The 21,074-nt window shown below is 50.0% G+C and overlaps 5 protein-coding genes across 5 annotated transcripts; 1 reads left to right on the plus strand and 4 right to left on the minus strand.

Annotated features, from left to right (window-relative positions):
* Positions 1 to 79: 79 nt before the first annotated feature.
* HO133_004542 (uncharacterized protein) lies at positions 80 to 1,576 on the minus strand (the record flags this gene model as incomplete). The annotated part of the gene is made up of 1 exon (XM_037295459.1): positions 80 to 1,576. The coding sequence occupies one exon, from the start codon at positions 1,574 to 1,576 to the stop codon at positions 80 to 82; it is 1,497 nt and encodes a 498-aa protein (XP_037157460.1).
* A 1,363-nt stretch (positions 1,577 to 2,939) lies between these two features.
* On the plus strand, positions 2,940 to 4,589 carry HO133_004543 (uncharacterized protein; the record flags this gene model as incomplete). Its single annotated transcript, XM_037295460.1, has 4 exons — positions 2,940 to 3,098; positions 3,161 to 4,260; positions 4,316 to 4,392; positions 4,447 to 4,589. The coding sequence occupies 4 exons, from the start codon at positions 2,940 to 2,942 to the stop codon at positions 4,587 to 4,589; spliced, it is 1,479 nt and encodes a 492-aa protein (XP_037157461.1).
* Positions 4,590 to 6,377: 1,788 nt separating this feature from the next.
* HO133_004544 (uncharacterized protein) lies at positions 6,378 to 7,625 on the minus strand (the record flags this gene model as incomplete). Its single annotated transcript, XM_037295461.1, has 1 exon — positions 6,378 to 7,625. The coding sequence occupies one exon, from the start codon at positions 7,623 to 7,625 to the stop codon at positions 6,378 to 6,380; it is 1,248 nt and encodes a 415-aa protein (XP_037157462.1).
* A 4,280-nt stretch (positions 7,626 to 11,905) lies between these two features.
* On the minus strand, positions 11,906 to 16,781 carry HO133_004545 (uncharacterized protein; the record flags this gene model as incomplete). Its single annotated transcript, XM_037295462.1, has 2 exons — positions 11,906 to 12,541; positions 12,603 to 16,781. 2 exons carry the CDS (start codon positions 16,779 to 16,781, stop codon positions 11,906 to 11,908), a joined length of 4,815 nt encoding a protein of 1,604 aa, XP_037157463.1.
* A 1,585-nt stretch (positions 16,782 to 18,366) lies between these two features.
* Positions 18,367 to 21,004, minus strand: HO133_004546 (uncharacterized protein; the record flags this gene model as incomplete). The annotated part of the gene is made up of 7 exons (XM_037295463.1): positions 18,367 to 18,391; positions 18,446 to 18,642; positions 18,711 to 19,808; positions 19,855 to 20,334; positions 20,385 to 20,679; positions 20,731 to 20,861; positions 20,912 to 21,004. 7 exons carry the CDS (start codon positions 21,002 to 21,004, stop codon positions 18,367 to 18,369), a joined length of 2,319 nt encoding a protein of 772 aa, XP_037157464.1.
* Positions 21,005 to 21,074: the final 70 nt, after the last annotated feature.

Genomic DNA, 21,074 nt, shown 5'->3' on the forward strand with positions numbered 1-21,074 from the left:
CAGAAGCATCCATGCTGTCCAGCCTCGAGCAAAAGCTTTGCGAGGATGATGACTTAGAATGCTCCAACCGTGCTGCAGCTCAGTAGAACATGTCCTCTGCACGATTCCTTCTCCCCCCTCTTCCCTCAACCTTCTCCGCAAAGAGCTCTTTTCCCGCATTACCTGCAGCCTTTCCTGGAAAAAGCTCTTTGATCGTCCCAATCGCGTTGACAGCCGCCCCACCGCGGATTGAGAAACCCTGGTTCTGCTCCCTCGATGCACCTCGAATATTGAAACCAGTACCAATATTTCCACCATCAACTTGAGATTGGAAGCCCGAAGATCTCAGTCGATCAACGGGACTCTTGCGAGAGCTAGGTCCATCCATGAAAGGCACCGACATTCCATTCGCAAAGAGATCTGCTGTCTCATCCGCGGCGTCAAAGGCATCAGAGCGGCTATGTTTGCTTGGATTGACCTTGTGCGGAAAGAGCTCCTTTTTCACTTCTGCAGCACGCGTTCTATTGCTGGAAAGATCTTTGCCACTGGGTGCTGCCTCGCGAGGCAACGCAGACTTCGTTGAGTTGAGCCCCTTGGAGACGTCCGCAATAATCATTTTACTGCTAAAAAGGTCCTTATCATTACGATCAGACCTGGATGTCGATGGAAAAAGCTCTTTGCCTTTGTTCTCATAAGGAAAGGGGTGAGGATCACGGGAGCGGTAGATCGGAGGTGGAGTTGGATGGTTGCGTCTGTTTGGTGACGCGCTGCGGTCTCGAGAGCTACGAGCACCGTTCCTCTCATCTCTAGCTGGCCGGTAGGAGTCGCCACGAAGCCGAGCGTTTCTTTTTCCCTCAATGCTACGTTCATTCGCAGATGACGAGATCGAGCCACGCCTGCTCGAAGGGTCGCCATCATCATATATTGACTCATCAAACCCGTCTTCTTTGTCCCTCCGCCTCCTTCGCCGATGCTCATCGCCCGAGTATCCTTTCCTACGATAGTCGCCATTTCCTTGGAAGCTCCCCCCTCGACGGCGCTGCTCCCTGGGATCATGTTCAGGGTGCATCATGTAGAATCTGCTGGCTTCGTACGCTCGCGGACGTTTTTGGTCTGTAGTCGCTCCTATTCTGACGTACAGAGAAGATCCAGGGTGAGTGGACAGGGTTTTGGCAGCGCGCAATCGTGAAAGGGGAAGGAAGTCGTTGTCATTGGGCGGAAGTGTGAGATGCTGAAGTGCTGTCATGGCAGTCTTTTCCTCTTCAAACACGAGATTTGCCGATATATCATTGATCCATTCAACGCGAAGTGGGGCTTTGAACGGGTAATGTTCACAAGAAAAGGCTTTGATGTCAGACGTGGTCAAGTCCTCAAGGCCACGGATGTGAATCTTGTGGCCCACTAGCTCAGAGTCTGATACTTGACTTGGAGGAATCGAAATTTGTGAGATTGTGTTTGTGACGGCTGAAGGCTCATTGAATTCGTCCGTGGATCCTAGGTCGATGTCGAGGTCCATGCTGTCAAGCTCCATGTCTGCTGTGCTCTGGTCCATGTTGATATTTCGCTCCAATGCCGAGCTGGGGTATGAGACCTCCATGTCGAGCAAATGAGGTGAAAGGAATGAGAGGACTTGTAAACGGTCAATGAGATGGAGATTAGTTAGAATATTTACTTTAAGAGAAGTTAGGCACTGCGTTCTAGGTATCCAAAACCATTGTGAGTATCAACTGAGGTGAGAGAATTGGAGATTTGTACGGAATAATGTAAAGGAAGGTATGTAGTATGAGACTATAAGAGGCCCGATCACCTCACGCTGGTAAGAACTACCTTGGCGAGCTTGGGTACGGTACTTCTTTTCTTACCTTGAGGTAAGTCTGGTGCTCTTCCGTTCCCGCTCTTAGCCTCTTCACACGTGTAAAAGTAGTTCCGCTCCAGAGGCTAACCCTTTCGAGGTTCCAGAATTCACGACCACAGGCTGCCTCTTCTTTGGCAATTCAACTGTCTTCCACCGTCTTGACGCCTCTAAGTCCATTGGAACGTATTAAGTCGCTTAGATCTGTCACAATTGTCCACCAAGTTTGCTCGACGATGTTCGCGTTTTAGTGCCCTCTTGCTTGCCCTATTCTCATCAAGATGATCTCTCAACACATAATGCAGCGAGAAAAGAAGGCAGCCTCAAAGCCATTTAAAGTTCTTTTCTTTCTCTACGTTGCCCGAGCAGACCTAGACATTGATATCTCCCACTTCTATCGAGAAGATTGCGACATGTACGAGTACCTGACAGCGCAGCCCATTGCAATCACAAGGCTTCACTTTCATTGGGTAAAAGCCAAACAGACCATTCAGAAAGTCAAGAAGCTTCAATATGACATTCTTGCTGCCATCAATAACACTCTGTAGCCCTCGTCTCTTATTTATGAAGCTGCGCGGGTGGCTCAATAGGAACATAGCTCGAACAATAGCTCTCTCAATCAAAAAGCTTTTCGAAAGCAAATTCCTTTCAATACTATTATTGACCAGACAATGCCGCTGGGTCGCCATGTCGTGGATGCTGTTTTCCTACACAATCTGTTTCCTCCTTCCCATACTATATCACCCATACAATAAATCGTCGCACCAGCATAAAGTATTCAAACAACTTGTCCAAGTGACTAAAGCTCATACCCTTCGTCAACACCTTTTCTTGCATTTTTCGAGTTCCTCCTCGCCTGCCTTGGCTGCGAGTTGACCACTACCGTTTACCACCTCAACCTCTCTTTTCCTCAAGCGCATTGCTTTGGTACCAAAGATCACTACATCTTATCGAGGTTGCATGTTGACTGAGCTTGCTGCCATCTACGTTCGTTAAGGAAGTCCCAACCGCCAAAGCTCTCATCAATCTGCAACGCCGGCCGTTGCACTTTGCTCTCAACACCTCCTCATATCTATAATGCAAGCGACGCTGCAACCAGAACGCAACAATGAAGCCTACCGCAGTATTTGAGGGTAGGGTCGCCGACATGCGCAAACAAGCCCACCCCATCAACTATGAGCTGGTGGAGCGCAACACGCGAGCTGTACTTCGTGAACAGTCCTTCGAAGAAGGGCAAGCCTCCAGATCAGTTGACGGCTTCCAGCCGGTATGTGGGATATCCTCAAATAATTGTCTTGCGAATTTCCATCAGCGCTGACAGAGAAACAGATCGCCAAAGACACGTTTCTTATTGGATGGCCAATAATTGGAGAGGAGTGCCCTTATGCTAGCTTGGGAATGGAGTGTGACCCTATCTGTGTTTACTGCGATACGCAACACGTCTGCATGCATTGCGCTTTAAAATCACGTTCCGCAGAAGCAAGCATCGACCCGCCTTGTCCACTCAGGATCCCAGGCTGTGGGTGTTCCACCGGTGCGGGACCATCCGTACTCGAGTATTGCCGCAATAATGGCGACCCATTCATGAGCGCCTATGTGCAGGGTGCAGGAGATAAAGAAGTTTTCGAGGAAGAGATCGAGGATGGAGAATATTCCGAGGAGGCCGGGGAGGAAGATGTTATCGAGGAGAAGACCGAGGATGATGGATATATCGAGGACAGCGGAAATGAAATATTGTTCAGAGATGTCGGAGGCGAAGAACCTCTCGATGACGAGAACGAAGGCGACGAGTTGGTTGATGACGGAACCCTGGATTTCTTTACTCCTCAGTCCCTTTGGCCACTGTCTCCAACGTTCTGGAAGGGGCTTGTACCTGGATGGAAGCAGGGTCCTCCACCGCCTTCCCCTCCTCAAGTCGACTGCAATGACTACTCAGCCTATTTGCGCGAGCCTCCAACAATTGAGCCCCAAAGTTCCGTAGCTGCTGGTCAACACGCACGTGGTGGAAGAGCCCATTCTTCTGTGGATGTCCTGCAGTATCCGATGGCTTGCAATGGTTACTCTGCCTTCGTGCCTGTATTTCCAGGACTCACCAATCAAGAGTTCAAGACGGCGAGCCAAAACGCACCTGCAGGGAAGGTCCCCCCTTTCAGTAAGCCTGTAGTAGAAGGGTCACGGCCTCAAGCGAGTCACAGACAAGAGGCTGGATATAACCACGCAGCTGTGGGAGAAACCCGACCGTCAAAGCAACCCGCGAGTAAGAAGGATTCACGGGGCTGGGAAGAGCACGAAAAAGCGATTGTGAAGACCCTTATGGAAGAAGTCATCTTGGAGGGTACATACGCTCAAACAGAGGAGAGATGGAAGGTGATCTCGAGGCGACTGAGTAACCGCTATTCTGTTGACCGGACATGGACGGCGGTGAAGAAGTGAGCCCTACCAATCACAGAGTTCTTTTGTCGAGCCACTAATTCTTTCATGAAGTTATTGGAACCGTCACGGTCGGAGTGACACCAACATCGACGAACGAAAGGTCAAGAAACCTGACCGAATGATCACGGGTTAGTTTGAATGCTAGATAGGTAACATCGTGGAGGCGCTGACGATGTTTCTAGGCGTGCAAGATCCCGAGAGCAGGAGGAAGGCCAGGAACTTGAAGCGCAAAGATGCAGAGCGTAACGATGGCAACGACCTGGTGGATCTGGAAGATGATGATGACTACGATTCGGCACCGTCAGCAAAGCGTCTGAAGTTGTAAAGACGAAGCTTGATGATTCGGTTGGGAAGTAAGCAAAGATTTGAAAATGCGGAAGAATTTTAACAGAAGAAACTTTACTCATTACGAGTAACGATGTGCAAAAACCCTTTCAATTCTTGGCACTGGGTCCTGCGCCCTCCCTCCACCACCTCTGTCTGATTCGAATTATCAACTTTACAACCTTAGGTCGGATTCTAAAGGTTTCCGCACATAGATTAGACTCCTCATCGCTGAGATTCTAAAGCTCTGGAATATAAAAGGTTTCGTAAGAAAATGACTGATTCATAGAGCTATGAATATATTAGAATATTTCCTTTTTCTCTAATGTACGCATGACCTACTAAAATAGTTATTCGAAACTTGAATTATTCTACATAGGGTTTTCACAAGTTGTTCTTGCGATTTAGACTTCGCTGGAACATTTATATTCTGACTTATAATTGTGTAGTTGATACCCTGGATCAGAAGAGGGGGCGCAGGATATCCAGTGCCAAGAATTTAAAGGCTTTCTGCATACACCATATGTACTTTATGCACAGGTGACAGCGGGAATCCTTAGCACCGGCAAGTGATGTTCGTGCTAGCATTCCCTCGGTGTTCTGAGATCGCTTCTGACCTTGGACTGCATAGCAATACGGCGAAAGTATTCATCATGTCACACTATATACCAACTGGGGGGAACTGGTGTCATCTTTTATTACGGATAGTTGTACGTTCCACCACACATCAAACCCTGGCTGTATACCTCCGCTATTTCAATACAATTCACCGGGCAATTCTCGTTGCACTTTATCTTACAGTATCCACTTCTCTCATGCGCCAAGGCAGTGACTCAAAGCAAGACGTTGATGCCTGGCGACAAAGTCTAGCGTGGAGTCGTTGATAGTGAGCAGGTTCGATCCGTTTTCCCGTTACCCACAATTCAGCAATCTTTGAGCCTGTTCGGGGATCCTAAAGAAAGCTTGCGGAACGTACGGCGAAGTCAGCCCGAAGGCGTCAACCAAGTGGTTCATAGGCGTTCCGAGGTTGCAAGCCTATTGCAGAATCAACGTCTCCAGAACTTATGCAGTTGATCACTACCGGGGTATGATCGTCTGCAGTAGACACCGAGTGTCGATTGTGGAGCAAGCATCTGTCAAGGCGGTAAAAATCCTTTGAGTCAGAGTTTTTGATTGCTAAAAACAATCGTTGAGGACCGGCTACGCGGCTTAGGTGCCCTGCTTGGCCTTCTCAAACGTGCGCATCTGCTTGGCCAATGCTGAAGGTTTTGGCTGGGTCGGGTGGCGGTCCTTCCAAAAGACGAGACCCTTGGTACTTGTGAAGGGTGCTTGACCAGACGTTCGGGAAACCGTGCGCGAATGATTTATTCTCGAATCATCGGAAACGAATACATCGCGCGACGTGGGAGTTGAACATTTGAGGATTTGAGGATTTGAGCACCGAGAGCCGGCCAATTCGGGCAACGTGTACGAATAGTCATGGTCGCGATGATATTATCTAGTTTTAGACACAAGTGAACCTGTTGTTCGAGGGTATTGAGCAGCAGCAATGTGCCAAGCTGGAGTCACCGCTGGTTTTCCCAAAACAAAAAAGGTGTTTTCGCTGCCCACTTCCTGGCTTGAATGCATTTTCTCTTCCTCGACGCCGGCTGTACAAGGGTATCTATTGGAATGAATCGCGTATTTGCGCAATTGTGTGACGAGTTGGAAATTCGCCAAGGCCGAAGATGGGTGACTTCAAACTTGGAAATTTGTGCCAGTTGAGACCGAAGTCCAAATTCCGCCTTCTCTAATGAAGAATAGAAGACAGTGTCATTTTCTTCTTCTGTGGTGATGGTGGAGAGAGCCCAGCGTCACCTGCGGACGTTATTCTATGATTTAATCCATTTGTCGACTCAACACGAAAATGTAGTGAAGGGCTGGCAGAAAGAGGGACTGATTCATAGGCGGCTCCCAGTATCGTCGACCTCGTGGACGGAGAATATGATTGGTGAGGGTATGGAGCATTTAAGTGTTCAGGATGTGGGGAGACCGAGTGTTGCGTGGCGCCTGCCGGCTGGCGGTTTGCTTGTGGATGGAGCAGAGGGACAGCAGACGTCGTCAGTATCGAGGCCTCATGCGTGGGGTATTTTGGACTGTCGGCGTTGTCAACCAGTTTCCTGAAAGACGGAAGAGGGTACGGAGGCCGCTGCATAGGCTGAGCAACAGAGCCAACCACGGGGCCCGTCCTTGCTGCGACATCAGCAAATTGTTGGAGTCTTTGGTACGGTGGGGGCGGATTGGCTGGTGATTTGGGAACCTCGTTGTGGCTCCATACTGTCGGTGAGCGGTCAGAAGCTGTTGAGATTCGATTACCATAGAGATTTGTACCAGCTGCATTGTGCAAGGTCGATCGCCAGTAATCGGACTGAGGTGTCTCAGGTGGAGGAAGATAACGGTGGGGATGGGCGACAGCATTTGGCGAGGACATTGAGAAATGGGAGCTCGAGTCAGACACCAAAGACGGAGCCTCACCAAGGGAATCAGGCATGGACACCTCAGAATGGACAGGTGAGATCAAAGGCGGCTCGATCCTCCTTCTAGACGTTGGCACTATGATGTGTCGATCTGCTGGATGTGGTGGTATAGGAGCTGGCCGAGCAAACGATAGAGGCTCAACGTTTTCATCAAAATCAAGGGGGGCGCCACGAATGCTTTCCCTCCGCCGTACAACGATGCGACGTCGACGGTTCATGCCACCATTCCACCAATTCTTGACGGCGTTGTCACTACGGCCTGGAAGACGACGTGCGATCTCTGCCCAGCGCTTGCCCATCTCTGATACCAGGCGTTCTATGATCTCCCCTTCCTCTGCCGATATTGGGTCATGACATAGGCTAGGTTTGAGATTCTGATGATATCGCTCTCTGCACTGCTTGGGAGACCTGGTGCGGATGAATTGAGATATCCTGACCCAATTATGGGCACCTTGAGATTGGACCAGCTCCAGGAGCGATCGATCTTCATGCTGCGACCAAGGTCCTCGTTTGGAGCCCATGGTCATGGACACAAAGCAGCAAAGATGCTAGACCATGGTTAGCATCTCGAAAGCTAACATTGGAGACCGCAGGACGTACATAGCTGTTGACCAGCAATGACTGTAACTATCAATGATGGCAATGCGCATGTACGTAAAATGGTTCGCAGAGTAGAAGAAGTGGGAATGGCGGAATATCAATGGTGTATATAGATAGACTTTGTATAGACTTTGGGGGACAGAAACAGAGGGAAGTGTGCCACAGTAGTAACGATATCGGTCGGACCTGTAACATGTCTCATGCCGAGCAAGTAGCGGGGAGGAATTATGGTCACGGTTTTTTCTTTTCTTTTCTTTTTTTTTCTCCTTGGCTGGAGCTTACAACGCTCGAGTTTGAGCGTTTTTTCACCAATGGTTGAAAATTGGCAAAAGAGGCAAGAGCAGTGAGATGGGGGAGAAAATGTGGACAAGCGTGTGGTTGACAGTGGTCGAGTTGGGGAAAAAGTGAAAGAGGCGCTGGTCGATGGCTTGGATGGCTTGTCAATGATGCTAGTTTGGGAGTTGTTTTTTTCTGCCAGTGTGCTTGTGGGACAGTGGGAATGGAGGAAAGGTGTGTGTCCGGAGAAGGAGGCTAAGGGACTAGATAGATGTCAAATCTGCTGGAACAAATCTGCTGGAATACGTGGTAACGAAACAGTAATATTTGAATATCAATGATACAAGACCATGGCTGTTGACAGGGAGCCAGGGAAGTGGAAAGGAAGATGGGAAGGAGTCAAAAATAGTCTAGTAGTATAGTAGGAAGGAGCAAGTAAGTTCGTTCCAGCAGGCCGGTCACGATCAAAGTGGCTGACGTAGTAGGATGATGATGATGATGATGATGATGATGATGATAGTAGTATCTTACATGCCTTTCAATTAATTGCAATGCTCCTACTGATCACTACTTATCACACATCCTGGCTGGACTATACTTTGCATGAGGCATGATTGGCATGCTTGGCATGACTGATCAATCCCGAGCCTATCAATGTTCCATGTAATAAACATGCCGAGTTTACGCTCTTTAAGTCGAGCGTATAATAAGCCCGCAAGCCCCTGGCCAAAGTGGTGCGTAATGCGTATAATCCAGGAGTGGGATGGCAGGCTTGCGGGTGGAATTGTATGGATGCTACGCCCGATATAGAGCAAAAAGCAAGGATCAGCCAGCCGCAAGGCGTAAGAGTAGTAAGAATAGTAAAGGATAAAAGTAAGGATGGTTATGGGTCGTAGTATTCTCCCATATGTCATGCACGGGCGTTTGGGACTTGGCGCTGGATCGCAGAATTCCCGGGGGTATTCTTGGGGGTCTAGACTTTTTGACAGAACGCCATCACTAGCGGTAGTGCTGCAGAGAACTCGCCTACCAAAACAACCTTGCCGTTGTACCCTGTCGTCATATCAAATAACGGTTCCAGGGGTCAAATGTAGGACAAACATTCCACCACTTGTTCTTCAATTGCCAGTGGACATTGACCAGTCTTCATACAACTTTCCATCAACTAGCATTCTTGTGAGAAAGCTGAATCAGCAATGTCCTTCTCTCTCTCTTACCCTCTCTCTCTCTCTTTCTCTTACTCCCTCTCTCTCTCTTTCTCTTTCTCTCTCTCTCTCTCTCTCTCTCGCGTCTCGGGACATGTAAAGTAACCGCGGGACCTGCGGCCGCATCATGCACCTGGAGTCGACCGAGCACGAGCGAGGAGCGATGGGCCTTAGTCCGATTCACCGTGCGTTAGTGTATATGCAGCATGACGGCAGTCCACGTACCCACGAACCAACGTTGCGACATGGTAGACGCTAGGATCTCATCTGGCAGGGTTTGGTGGGAATCGGGACCGAAAAACGTTGTGCAGATCATTCTTGCCTTCGACCCAATCAAGCAAATCCTCCGGGAGTTGACCCTTGACCCAGTGACGCTTCAGCTCCAAAAGGTAATCGTGGCGCACTCGGACTTCCAACGGTCACCCTCATTCGTAGAGGTGGAATATCGGCCCTTGTATTTCCGTACCAAACGCCTGAGGCTCCCGTAATGTGTTACGATACACCTTGGATTTATCGAGACACCGTTTGACCGTCATGGTCCATGGAGGAGTTCGGGCCAACTGCAAAGTGGGGTTTGCAGCTCTGGCGCATGTGCAGGGATTCCTGAAACACTACTTGCGTGCGTGCCATCGAGGAGCATCTCGCATCTTGCATCTTGAATTTTGATTCTGAGCCTCGATAGATCGCCAAGAGTGGGTAAATCAAAGATCGTAGACTACCTAAAGTATCTTTGCGGTCCAGTCAGTACGTCGTCCATCGTCATGCGCATTTCGCATGACAGATCGGGATGCCGCTGGACCGTTGCGCAGTGCGTACGAACAGGATGGGGTGAAAATGATGGCTCTGGCAGTCTAGAACGTAGAGACCCGGCTCGCTTCATTTGACTGCTTGCGGCATCGTTCCCTGCAGTGTCGCCCGCGGCGTTCCTGCTGCCAGCTGCCAGCTGCCAGGCCCAGGTCTGCACTTCAACGACACACCGAATAATAATGGGGAGCGGAAAGTGCATAAGGTTGGGACCGGCTGCAACCTACGAGGCCGCTAAAATGCAATGGTCTGAGGGTCTTGAATGGTCGATCAGTCAAAATAGCGAGATAGTCCGGAGCGATCGACCGATGAACCAGATGCATTTTTTTTTTCTTTCTTTTCTTCTTTTTAACTTCCGACATTTCGATGACAACAATGATACTGCCAGCTTCCAACGGTCGTCATCTACGACCAACATTGTTTGACATCCATGGGCTTCATGGCTTCATGGCTTCATGGCTTCATGGCTTCATGAAGCGCCGAGACTAAACTCAATGCGCGCTTTTTTAGCGACTGCCGAATTGTGACATTTGGGGAGAGAGAGGGGGGGTGTTATTAAAGTACTGAGGCATTGAATGCTTGGCACGGCAGTGAAAGGCAAAGTATTATTATGGCATATGTCGGCACTCAAAAGTGCGCAGATAGACGAGATCTGTGTCTGGGAATTTGGGAGACTGGGACTGGGACTGGGATTGGGACTGGGAGACTTTGAGGCTTTGGGCAGGAAACTAAGCCCTTTGAAGCCTTTAGCCTCATCTGTCTATGGCGCCTTTAGCCAGGGCAAGGTAAAGTAAAAGTAAGGTAAGGTATTTGGAATTTGGAATTTGCTCTGCAGTCTGCAAGAATAATGCAACCTGCAGCCTGCAACCTGCAACTTGGTTCAAACAATGACAACTATAATAATAATGATGATAATAATAATGATGATAATGATGATGATAATAATAATAATAATAATAATAATAATGATAATATTCTTATTATCATTATTATTGTCACCCACGTCGGGTCAGGTCATCCATCAGCTTTGCCTTCACGGGGATGGGGTTGCTGAAAGCCAATCGCTTTCGACATCCAAAACCAACGTATCCAGAAGCCAGAAGCATATATACACCACCTGATGCCCGTCACGGAGATTTACCTTCACACTTTATGTCCTCTCAACTTAATGTTACTTTGAAGCCATCATCTTTTTCCCCTCCCTACCATCCCACCATTTCCCCAGCATCTAACCCCCCCCCCCCCCCCTTTTTCCTTTTCCTTTTCCCTGTCCCCTCCTCTCTTGCTACTTGATCCCATCAAGCTCGTCATGTTTGTAAGAGAAGCTGTGAATAAGTTCCGAGCGATGACCTCGAGGAACTTCAATTCTGCCGGTAAAACGCTTTGAAAAAGTCGCATCCGTGTTTGAAAATCCTGATGATGGGGTTAAGCTAAAGATTGCAGGTCTCATGCTTCCTTCACACGCTTCGAGACAGGGGACGTATCGTCCAGAAAACACGATCTTCAAATGAAGACATGAGCGGAAAACGGGTTGCATTCGCATGTCGTATCCATCACAAATCTTCTGGCTCTGAGTCAGGCAAATGTGGCAATGCGGCCTTTTGGGGTTGGAGGCACAAGGGAACAGGGGCCATTTCCTTCAAAATTCAATCACGGATGGAAAACAGGGCGTAAAATCCACTGCATATCTGCCTTCCATCTTCTACCTCGAATATCCCGAACATTCGGTTCCGTCGCCCAAGCCACCGGCTCCTCGAGAAGGTAATGATATGTCCAGAATATCCCCAGCGCTATGCAATATGCCATCATACCGTATCCAATGTCAGAAGTTTCCTTCTCTTGCTCCTTCGATATTCCAGATTCCGTACCTCGTAATCATAAAATCGTACATGTTCGAATAACAGAATCCGTCATCATTATAACCAAATATCCCCGCCTTCTCCATTGACCCATCTGCGCCACGCTTCCGAATACGCAGATTCTAAATCCCGAACCCAGCGTCGAGTATCAAAGAGCGGGCTAGTCCGACGACTCTCGTAGAGTAGCTTCCTGAGCTCCATCAATCTACCCCTACCCATTCCCTGCTTGCCGTCCTCCACCGGGTACACAAGGTCACTACCAAGCTCTACCCCTTGCTCCTCGTACGCGTCGTCACTATCAGTAATTAAATCCTCTGCCGCTCTGTCGCCTTCAACGTCCTTCGGCAACGCCCCCCTCAGGATTGAAGCAGCCATTCTCGAGCACATTTTATACTCATACCTCGGCAGGGTTAGCAATGGCGTGCCGGACCAGAGCACATCTGCAGCGGTGGTGTGGGCATTGCATTCTGGCGTGTCTAGAAAAAGATCGCAGACACGGGCTCGCGAGATATGCTGGTGCTTTGGCGCAACGTCTGTGAAGATAAGTCGAGACGCGACCTCGGCGCCAACCCAGCGCAACGCTGTTTCTCTGAGATTCTCCTCACCGAGGTCGGGAAATCTCAGGAGCCATAATACCGCCTTTGGTGTGCGGGACAGGATGCGTAGCCACGTTCTGAACGTAGTGGGATCGATCTAAGAGTCATAGGGGGGTCAGTCATATGCAAATTCGGTGGCAGACGGAGGACCCGCAAACCTTGTAAAGCTGGTTGAAGTTGCCGAAGATGACAGCATCATCTGATAAAGTTGGGAACAAGTCCTTGCGCATCTTCCATCGCCGTCGCTGTTCTTCTGGCCAGCTGAGCTGCGGTTCTTGGGCATCCGGAGCGCTTTGTCTATGGTCACAACAGAAGAAGGTGTCCCTCGTAAAAATAATATTCTCACCATAAACCCAGTCATCATGATCATCCTCGTTGTTGCCATCCTGAGTCTGATCTGTAAGGTCTACATTCCCCCGCCAGGGCCTGAGTGTCTGTGGGGGGACCGCAATCTTGTCCGCGAGCAGATAATCGCACCATTCCGCGCCCAACGTGCCTGCAAAGCCCATGAACGACATCTGTATAGGAGCCGGACGCGCTGCAAATACCTCGTTCCTTGCGCCTCGAGTATACCCATTGAGGTTAATGAGAATGTGAATGCCGTCTGCGGCTACCTGGTTCACTACGCGATCAATCGACCAGGTAGATGCATCGTAAAAAACGGGTGCTTCCCGCTCAATCTGCTGACGATGCACGGAGCCATCACTGGTAGTCGTTGCATAGCAAAAGGCCTTGACGCGAAGTTTGTCGTGAAAGCCGAAGACTGATTGCATGAGATGCGCCAAAGGATGATTATTAAAGTCGGAAGATATATAGCCAACGTTAAGATACGGCTTAGGTGGTGCCGGAGGATCATACACGTGAGCAGAGAGCCAAGGAGCCCGTAGTGTGGAGCATGAAACCCGTAGACCGTTGCGTTGAGAGATCTTGCGAATCTGCTTCGCAGACAAAGGGCAGGTAAACGTATGGAAAGGAAGCACAGTCGGGGCGCTGGGGATTGCCAGAGCTGCGGGCAGCTGTGGTCGCATTCGATGGCTGGAGGGAATGGATCGTTTTTCAATATACTGAGACCGATAGATCTGTCGGACCAGCTGCCTCGTGGCTCGTTCGATCAGTCGAACTACTTTAGCACCCTCCCATTGATTCCCAGCCCAGCCCTCGAGGGCGCTTCTGAGACCTCTGTGGTGCTGACCTTCGCCTTCCAGGCTCAATCGCTGAAGTATTTTTTCTATACCAATGCTGTGAAGGACACCTTTACCCCAACCCTCACCATCGTGTAACTGCTTCTCAACGATTGCAACGACACGTTCAATCCATCCAGAACTTGGAACAGAAGCCTTTTTAGAATCGAACAGGTCGCCACGCTCGTCAACGTGCCAACGATCTCGGTTGTTCATGAAATGATTGATTCCACCGCGACCACGCCAACTACAGACGGAGTTCAGCGCATTCGCAAGACCGCAGACAGCCTCCGCGAAATCGGGATTCGACGTGACAGCTCTCTTATAGTACTTAATCGCATCGCTTACTTTACCTTGATCTTTGACGGCATTCGCTAGATTAGCAAGGGCTATATCGAAATTGCCGTCGCACTCAACCGCCTTCTCATACATCTTGATGGCAGCATTTAATTGCCCGATGTCTTTGAAGAGGCTGCCAAGGTTTGTGTACAGATGAGCATGGTGTGAGTCAAGCTTCAGGCCATAATCGTAGTATGCAAGTGCTAGAGCAATCCCACTACCAGGCGTGACCCCGGGAACAGATGAAGTTTGCGAAACGGTAGGTTTCAGGGTCGACCTAGATCGAGTTGATTGCTGGACACCGGCCAAAAGGATGCCGACGTTGTTAGCAGTCGACGGGCTGGGTTGAAGCGATAGCGAGAGATAGTAGAGTGCCAGTATCTCCTGAACTCCAGAAGTTGCTCTTGGCGCGGTGGCCGCAGCTCCGCTAGAAGACATTCCATCCTGATAGATTTTGGCAAGAGAGAGGAGAGAATTACTGATTATTGACACTGCTGCCTTGTAGCCAAAGCCGTCAGGGACAGCCTCAAGGCCAGGGAGCCGACCTTGTGTAGGAAAGACAAGTCGTGAGGTTTCCAGCGCAATGTCAGGTGGAAGTAATATTGGCTCGTCCACACCATAATTTCCATGAGGGCTCCCAATACCTAAACGCGGCTGCTCTGAAAAGACGGCCAAAACTTGTTTGATTAAAGCTCGAATGCCGAGGTGACGTCTTCCGGCGCCAATCAGAATAGCCTCCTCGAACGCCTTGGCGGCTCCTGCATTATCTCCGAGTTGATACAGCATATTGCCTTTACCATGCACCAGAGCGAGCATTCGACCATTTTCGGACGGCGATATGGCGTATCCACTGGATCCGAACCCGCCGATAGCTTCTAGATCCGAGCTGTCCGAAATATATTTGCCGGCGGAAGGACCACCGCCAGTCACCATGTTGCGCTGGGTTTGTGCCAAATTTGAGTCGTAATTGATTCGAAGAGCGTGTTCGACGTATTCGATGACTTTCACCGCTTCCCTTCCGCGATGACATTCATGCAAAAGACCGATAAGATGCTCAATGGCTTCAAAATAGCTGGGTCGAAGCTTCACAGACCGAAGCCAATACTGCTCAGCATCATCCCTCCTGTTAAGCGCAAGCAAGGTGGCCGCCAAATTCGACATGGCCTCTACATTGTCGGGGTCGCGTTGTAAAACTTTCAAATACCACTTCATAGCTTTGTTATAGTCACCCAATCCATACGCGAGACAACCTGTCAGAAGCATGCCATCCATCCACTCCAGGCCGCTCTCTTGACAGAGTCTGCTAAGCATTTCCATAGCATATATAGCTGCAGCGGATGGAGAAGTCGCATGCATATCCGAAGAAAGATGAGGCGGTACATAACTGGATTGTATTGCAAGGGCACAGGACCGAGAACGTCCGTCATGTGACTGCCACCGCTGTCGAGACTGGTTACTCGGCAGAGAAGCGCAGTTTGCAGAGGACGGCTGGAATGCTGAGACCTGACCACCTGAGGAAAATTTCCCTGCGCGAATGGAGGCCAATGGTTGATTAAGAGTGCTATACTGGTCCTTCAGAGAGGCCTGCGTTGCTATATTTAGGTCACAGGACCGATTGTTACGGCCGTAGCTATTCGACCAGGATGGGTAAGGTCGCCGTGGAGGGTATATATAGCAGCTAGATTGATGTTGTACCCCAGCATTATGCTGCTCGTTAGGGGGATTGCGCCGCGTCTGTTCAATGGAGGCGAGTAGGCCGCCGTAGATTCGATGGGCCCACATGAGGACTTTCTCTCTAAAATGGGCATTGCTGTTTGATACCGCTGGATCGTGATGCGAAGGCACAGAAGGCGTACAGTATCCAGAACTTGCTAACCCTGGATGACTATAGATCTCGCTAAATGTTCGAGCGCTCTGGTCTTTCCAGGCAGATGGCTTATTCCGATACGCGAGAGGAATGCTATGTTGCTGCTGCGTTGTAGCTGCCGCATGATTGTTGAATATAGGACTTACGTTGTTTACGCTATCATGCACGTGGTTTGGAGAGGCCAGTATTTCATGTGTACGCTCGTCAAGGACAGAAGCAGGTATGACCGAAGGATCGGTCACCTGAGTGTATTGAGAATCGCTATGGGCTTGTAGCCATTGGCCATAGTGACTGACAGCAGGCAGCTGCGGAGTAGACAAGTCAACAGTAGGTTCGGGTTTTTGATACTGAAACCTCGGGTCACGAAGAGGCGCAGGGCGGTAGGGCTCAAAAGCGCCGTCTGGCCAGTACGGCCCGTAAGGTCCGGGACTGTGTATGGAGGTAGGACCCAAGCATGGCGGCCACATGGGCTGTAAGACTGTTGGAACATGTTGGCTCCCTGCTAGGTTATAATGGTGATGATGTGAGTAAGACTGGTCCAGGACGGAGTCTAAGCCTGCGGGTGGGACGCTATTGGATCTCCATCCTGAATTCACCTTTACCTCATCACTAGATCTTGCGCCTTGCACAGTCGTATTCGAGGGAACATTGCTGTTCAATTTCTGGGCACGTTGTTGTTCTCCGGCTCTCGAGTTGACGAAGTGGGCGTTTTGGGGCGCTGAAGGTTCGGTAAACCCCTCCGCCAGAGGGTAAGGATAGGTTGTCTGGCTGGAAGCATTCGACACAGGTAACAAGAGGTGCTTCGTCGCATGTGGTCTCTTCGTCCACTCGACAGGACTCCCATCATATCCTGCTGCCAGGGTTCCATTTGGGGTCTTTCGTCGAAGCATGTGCTCTGAAGCTTCGGAGGTGGACGTATACTGTGATCGAGGTGGTATTTGCTGCGGCATTGCCAAGCTACTCCGTAGTGAACGAGGATGTTGATGAGACTTCTCCAACCTTTGTCGAAAGGTAGCATGCCGCATCTGACTGGGCTGATTGAGCTGCGGAGAGCTTTCAAAATGGGCCGACTGTACGTCTTTGGATTCATTATGACGAGGCGAATATAAAGACTGTTGAAAATGGTGCTGCTGTTGTTGATGCGCAACTTCTGAAAACATGGCGCTTCCCTCTCGCCTTCTCACTCCTTAGACCCGAAAGTGACAAGGGCAAGCAAACAATGCACATCCGCTAGATGATGCCAGTGGTGCTTTCAATGCAGTTTGGTGTCTACACCAAGACTCATCGGTTGCAGCATGGATATGTTCCAATGCCTTTGCGACTTCTTGTCCAACGTTTCCTGCATGTCATTCTCCTGACCGGCCGAGGGTTGGCTGAGGTTCTCCTTGATTGGTGGGATTGCACGCGGTAAGCAGATGACGATGGAATCCGCAAGAGATCGGCCGGAGAGGGGGAGCGCTGGAACCGTTCGAGCAGGTATGCGTGTTTTGATTGCCAGTCGCAGAGGTGACTACCTGGGTAAAGCAGACGGTAGAGAGAGGGTCAGAAGAACGGGAGAAAAAAGTCGAGGTCTCTCGTTCTCTCTTGGCTTGGCTGATAGAGACTTGGGTCTTGAGAGAGGCTGCCGCCGAACTGCACTAGCTGCTGTCCGTGGCTTACCCCTAGCGCCCAAAGACCACCCCCCCCCCACATAAAACGTGATTATGTTTGACGTTGCCGGACAGATATCCAACTGCTTATAACCGACGAAATTTACTTTACCTCGGTATAGGAAAGACTCGTGGAATGGGCCCACAGTCACGGGATGACGAGAAACAAGGAAAGAGAAGGTTCCCTACGGCTAGGGGCCTGAGGTGCAATCCAAGGACAGCGCTGGTCCTTTTTTGAAGGAGCCTCACACAAGTGGCTTCCAACCAATGACTTTTGCCCGCGATCCGACCGTTGCGGGCTTTTTGCATTGGCTGCAGATCCAATGTGTGGATGCAATGTAGGCATCCGGTTGATAGGCAGTCGATCTGAGTTCTGTGACACTACTGTTTGATAGGCATTTTCCCGCACAAACATTACTATTCGTTGGCTTTCAATGGGTGCCTCACATTGCGCACCTCCCTCCCCGCTCCACTGGCAAGATTTGCCCTCTGTCCCGCTGATCATTGCCTTATGCACTACCTCTGCACGGCGGGCTGCTGAATCATGCAACTGGTACTTTTGCATATTTCATGCATTGTAAGCAGCTTCTAGTAGTGCGCCATCTAATTACCTACACACCCTAAGAAGCAGACACATAATGCATAAGACGTCCGTCACATTCCGGTAAAGGTCTCCTTCAAGCTGTAAAGGTGCCCCGTAAAGAACCTAACTTTGGGCCACAACATTCTCTGCGTCCATAACAGTAGTTGACGCTTGGCCTTGTCTACGGGTGCTACGTTACATGCTAGCTGTAAAGACTTTTTGAGACACCATATCAAAGGCGCTGAAGGTTGTGCCAGGCTGTTACTCAAAAAGAGCTGCCAAGGGCCATTCTTTCTATGGGTTTCAGCTGGTACCTGAAACGGCCAGCCTGTCGAATCTGCATTAGCAAGTCCTTGGGGATTGCTTTTGGGGAATGACCTACTTCATCAGATGGTCCATGAAGCTCTGTAGCGACACATCATCCGTGAAGATGGTTTGTGTTGAATTGCCATTTCCGTAGTTACTATTGGTAGTGTGAGTTGTCGATGGGTTGAGCTTAGCAAGAAGGAAACGGGCCTGAGAGCCGCCTGCATCACAAATTATAAATCGAGGCAACGGAAATCGATCTTGCACCAATTCCTATGCAATAATTAGCCTTAGTTTGACACCAACCCCCCCAACGAGAGTCTGCCTGGAAACCAGCTTACCCTTGCGTCTTCCTTTGGTTGCTCCAGTATGCTCTTGAAATTTTCGTAACCTTCTTGATCCTGATAGCCTGCCTTCCTCCATTCCGCCATCGTCTCGCCATGGAAAATCAAGATCTGGAAGAACGTGTCTAGAAGCAAGATGTGTGTCGGATGGATAGAAGCGGAATCGAGTAAGACAGGCACACTGCCTTCTTGATCAAAAGTATAAGAATCTAAGGTCGGCTGGATCATGACCAACGAGTCTCCGACGTATTCATGGTTGAGCACGTGTCGATAAAACGCTGTCTCATCAGGTGAACTGTTGAATACCTGCAGGAAGTGGCTGCGACGAAGGTGGAACATGAATTGCGGGTATAAAGTAAAGTTCTTCTCGAGCCGGAAGGATGATGGATCGTCTTTTCTGTATTCTGCAAACCTCGAACACAGTCGGATGAGCATTCTGTCTACCCATCGAAGTACGTCTGGCCCGTCATCCACCTCTGCTTTGAATACCGCAATGCGGGACATGAGAACGGCGGCAGCTTCCTGATCGAAGGATTGGGCTATGGCCGGGTCACCAGCTGGTCCACTGAGGTTGCGTGCCACTGTGGTGACCCGAAGGTGGAATTGGCCGGAAGAATGCTGGTAGTAGGTCAAAAACTGCATCATGCCCTTTTGTGGGCCCTGCTGATGTTGCGCTGGTCCGCCTTGGTTCGCAATTTCGAAGTACAGTCCAAAGCTGGCGGTTGGATCAATACCGCACATCTTCCAAGAGCAGGTGTTACCGATTCCACATTCGGTCTCCCCCACGGAGTTCGACTTCTTGTTGAGAGACACCGCATGCCCTATAAGGCCAGTGACCTTCAACTCCTTGGTAGTTAACACTTCCAACGACGCGTTGAACCCCATGAGCAGGTTATCTGAAGCATCTTTATCAAAGACTCGGACAAAAGACTGTTTGAACTGCGATGAGGTAAAGCTATCGGTGAGAATCATGTGACCTCCAGTGGAGTTAGAAAGACCTTTCATCTCAAGAAGTCCGACCTGGTCAAGACAGCCTGCGAAGATGTCGATGATATGACCGTTGTGGGATACTCGCTTCGCAAGATTGTCGTAGAACTTTTTGTGTTAGTAGTAGAGCCGTGTTCTGATATTGGAAGCTTACCTTCAGAGCCTTCTTGTAGTATTTGATATTATCCCGATCAATATCATGATGTGATCGTATTGGTTCACGTAGTTCCGGGCCTACTACGAGGCCAGGCCCTTCTGTTGCTGGTCCTCCAGCGAACAACATAATCCTGCCACCGGCATTTTGAAATGAAGTCTCGAGTAAGCCCACTGCTACGCTCAAAGCGACCCCGGTACATCTCAGAGAACGTTTGTCGTTTGCTACTGGCCAAGGGTCCTTCTGAAGCTGCTCCAAAGCATTTGTGAGTTGAAATTCGCACTGCTGGACAGGCAGCAAGAATCTCGCAGTGGGTCCCATGACTGGGGCAGGCCTGCCTGGCTGGGGAGGTACATTGGTGCGCATGCTGGAACTGGATAGACCGAGCATCTCCTGGACCTGCTTTGCTGCGTAATCCTTACTCCCTCGGAAAACATACGACTTTGCGCACTCGGTATAGCCAAGCTCGTGCACTTGCGCCTGTGACAAGGTCAGTCTCGCATTCCAAACCAGCGCATTAGAAGGATTACCATCGTTCCAAACGTTATTAATCCTACGAGAGCATTCGGCGGCAGAAGGCTGAGGCTCATGACCAAGGAGTCTTTCAGTGCCTTTAGGCTGTCCTCCTCCTGACATGTGTCGACAACATAGACGAACAGTGGGGGGGCTGGTGCCGGTCGTGCCAGCCTATACTCAATCGTCGTGCTCGCTGGGTGCAGCTCGGGGGGTATGTTATCTTGTGTGATGTCTTTGTAGTGAGCAGGCAGTCCGTTCCGAGATAAACAGAAGGGGCATATCCATAACCGAGCTCTTGTATCGACAGTCCTGAAACTATTAGCTATCATGCATGAATCTAAACGTTAGACGCTACCGTACGCAAAGGGGTTAAGCACAGCTCGACAAGGAGCCTTGCAAGTGATGGGCTCATATTGTAGCAGCGGTGTGTCCGGCTTCTCCTTCAAGGGGGTGTAGAGGGCTCCAATGGGTACAACAAGCCGGGAGGCTTCCTGGATCGACATGAGTAGAGGCCGGCAAGATGGGCGGATACCAGACTTACCATGCGAGTACTTGGAAATGTGTTCCAACTTAGTCTGATGCCATCACGGTCCTCGACCTCGCTCCACTGGTCTTTGAGAGCTTCGTAGTCCATATTTCCCCCGGTCCCTAGAACGACTCAATGAGGAGGTGGAACGCAATACGGTGTGTAGTATTTCGACATA

Source organism: Letharia lupina, assembly GCF_014066315.1.
Source record: "Letharia lupina isolate WasteWater1 chromosome Unknown contig_2, whole genome shotgun sequence".
NCBI lineage: Eukaryota > Fungi > Ascomycota > Lecanoromycetes > Lecanorales > Parmeliaceae > Letharia > Letharia lupina.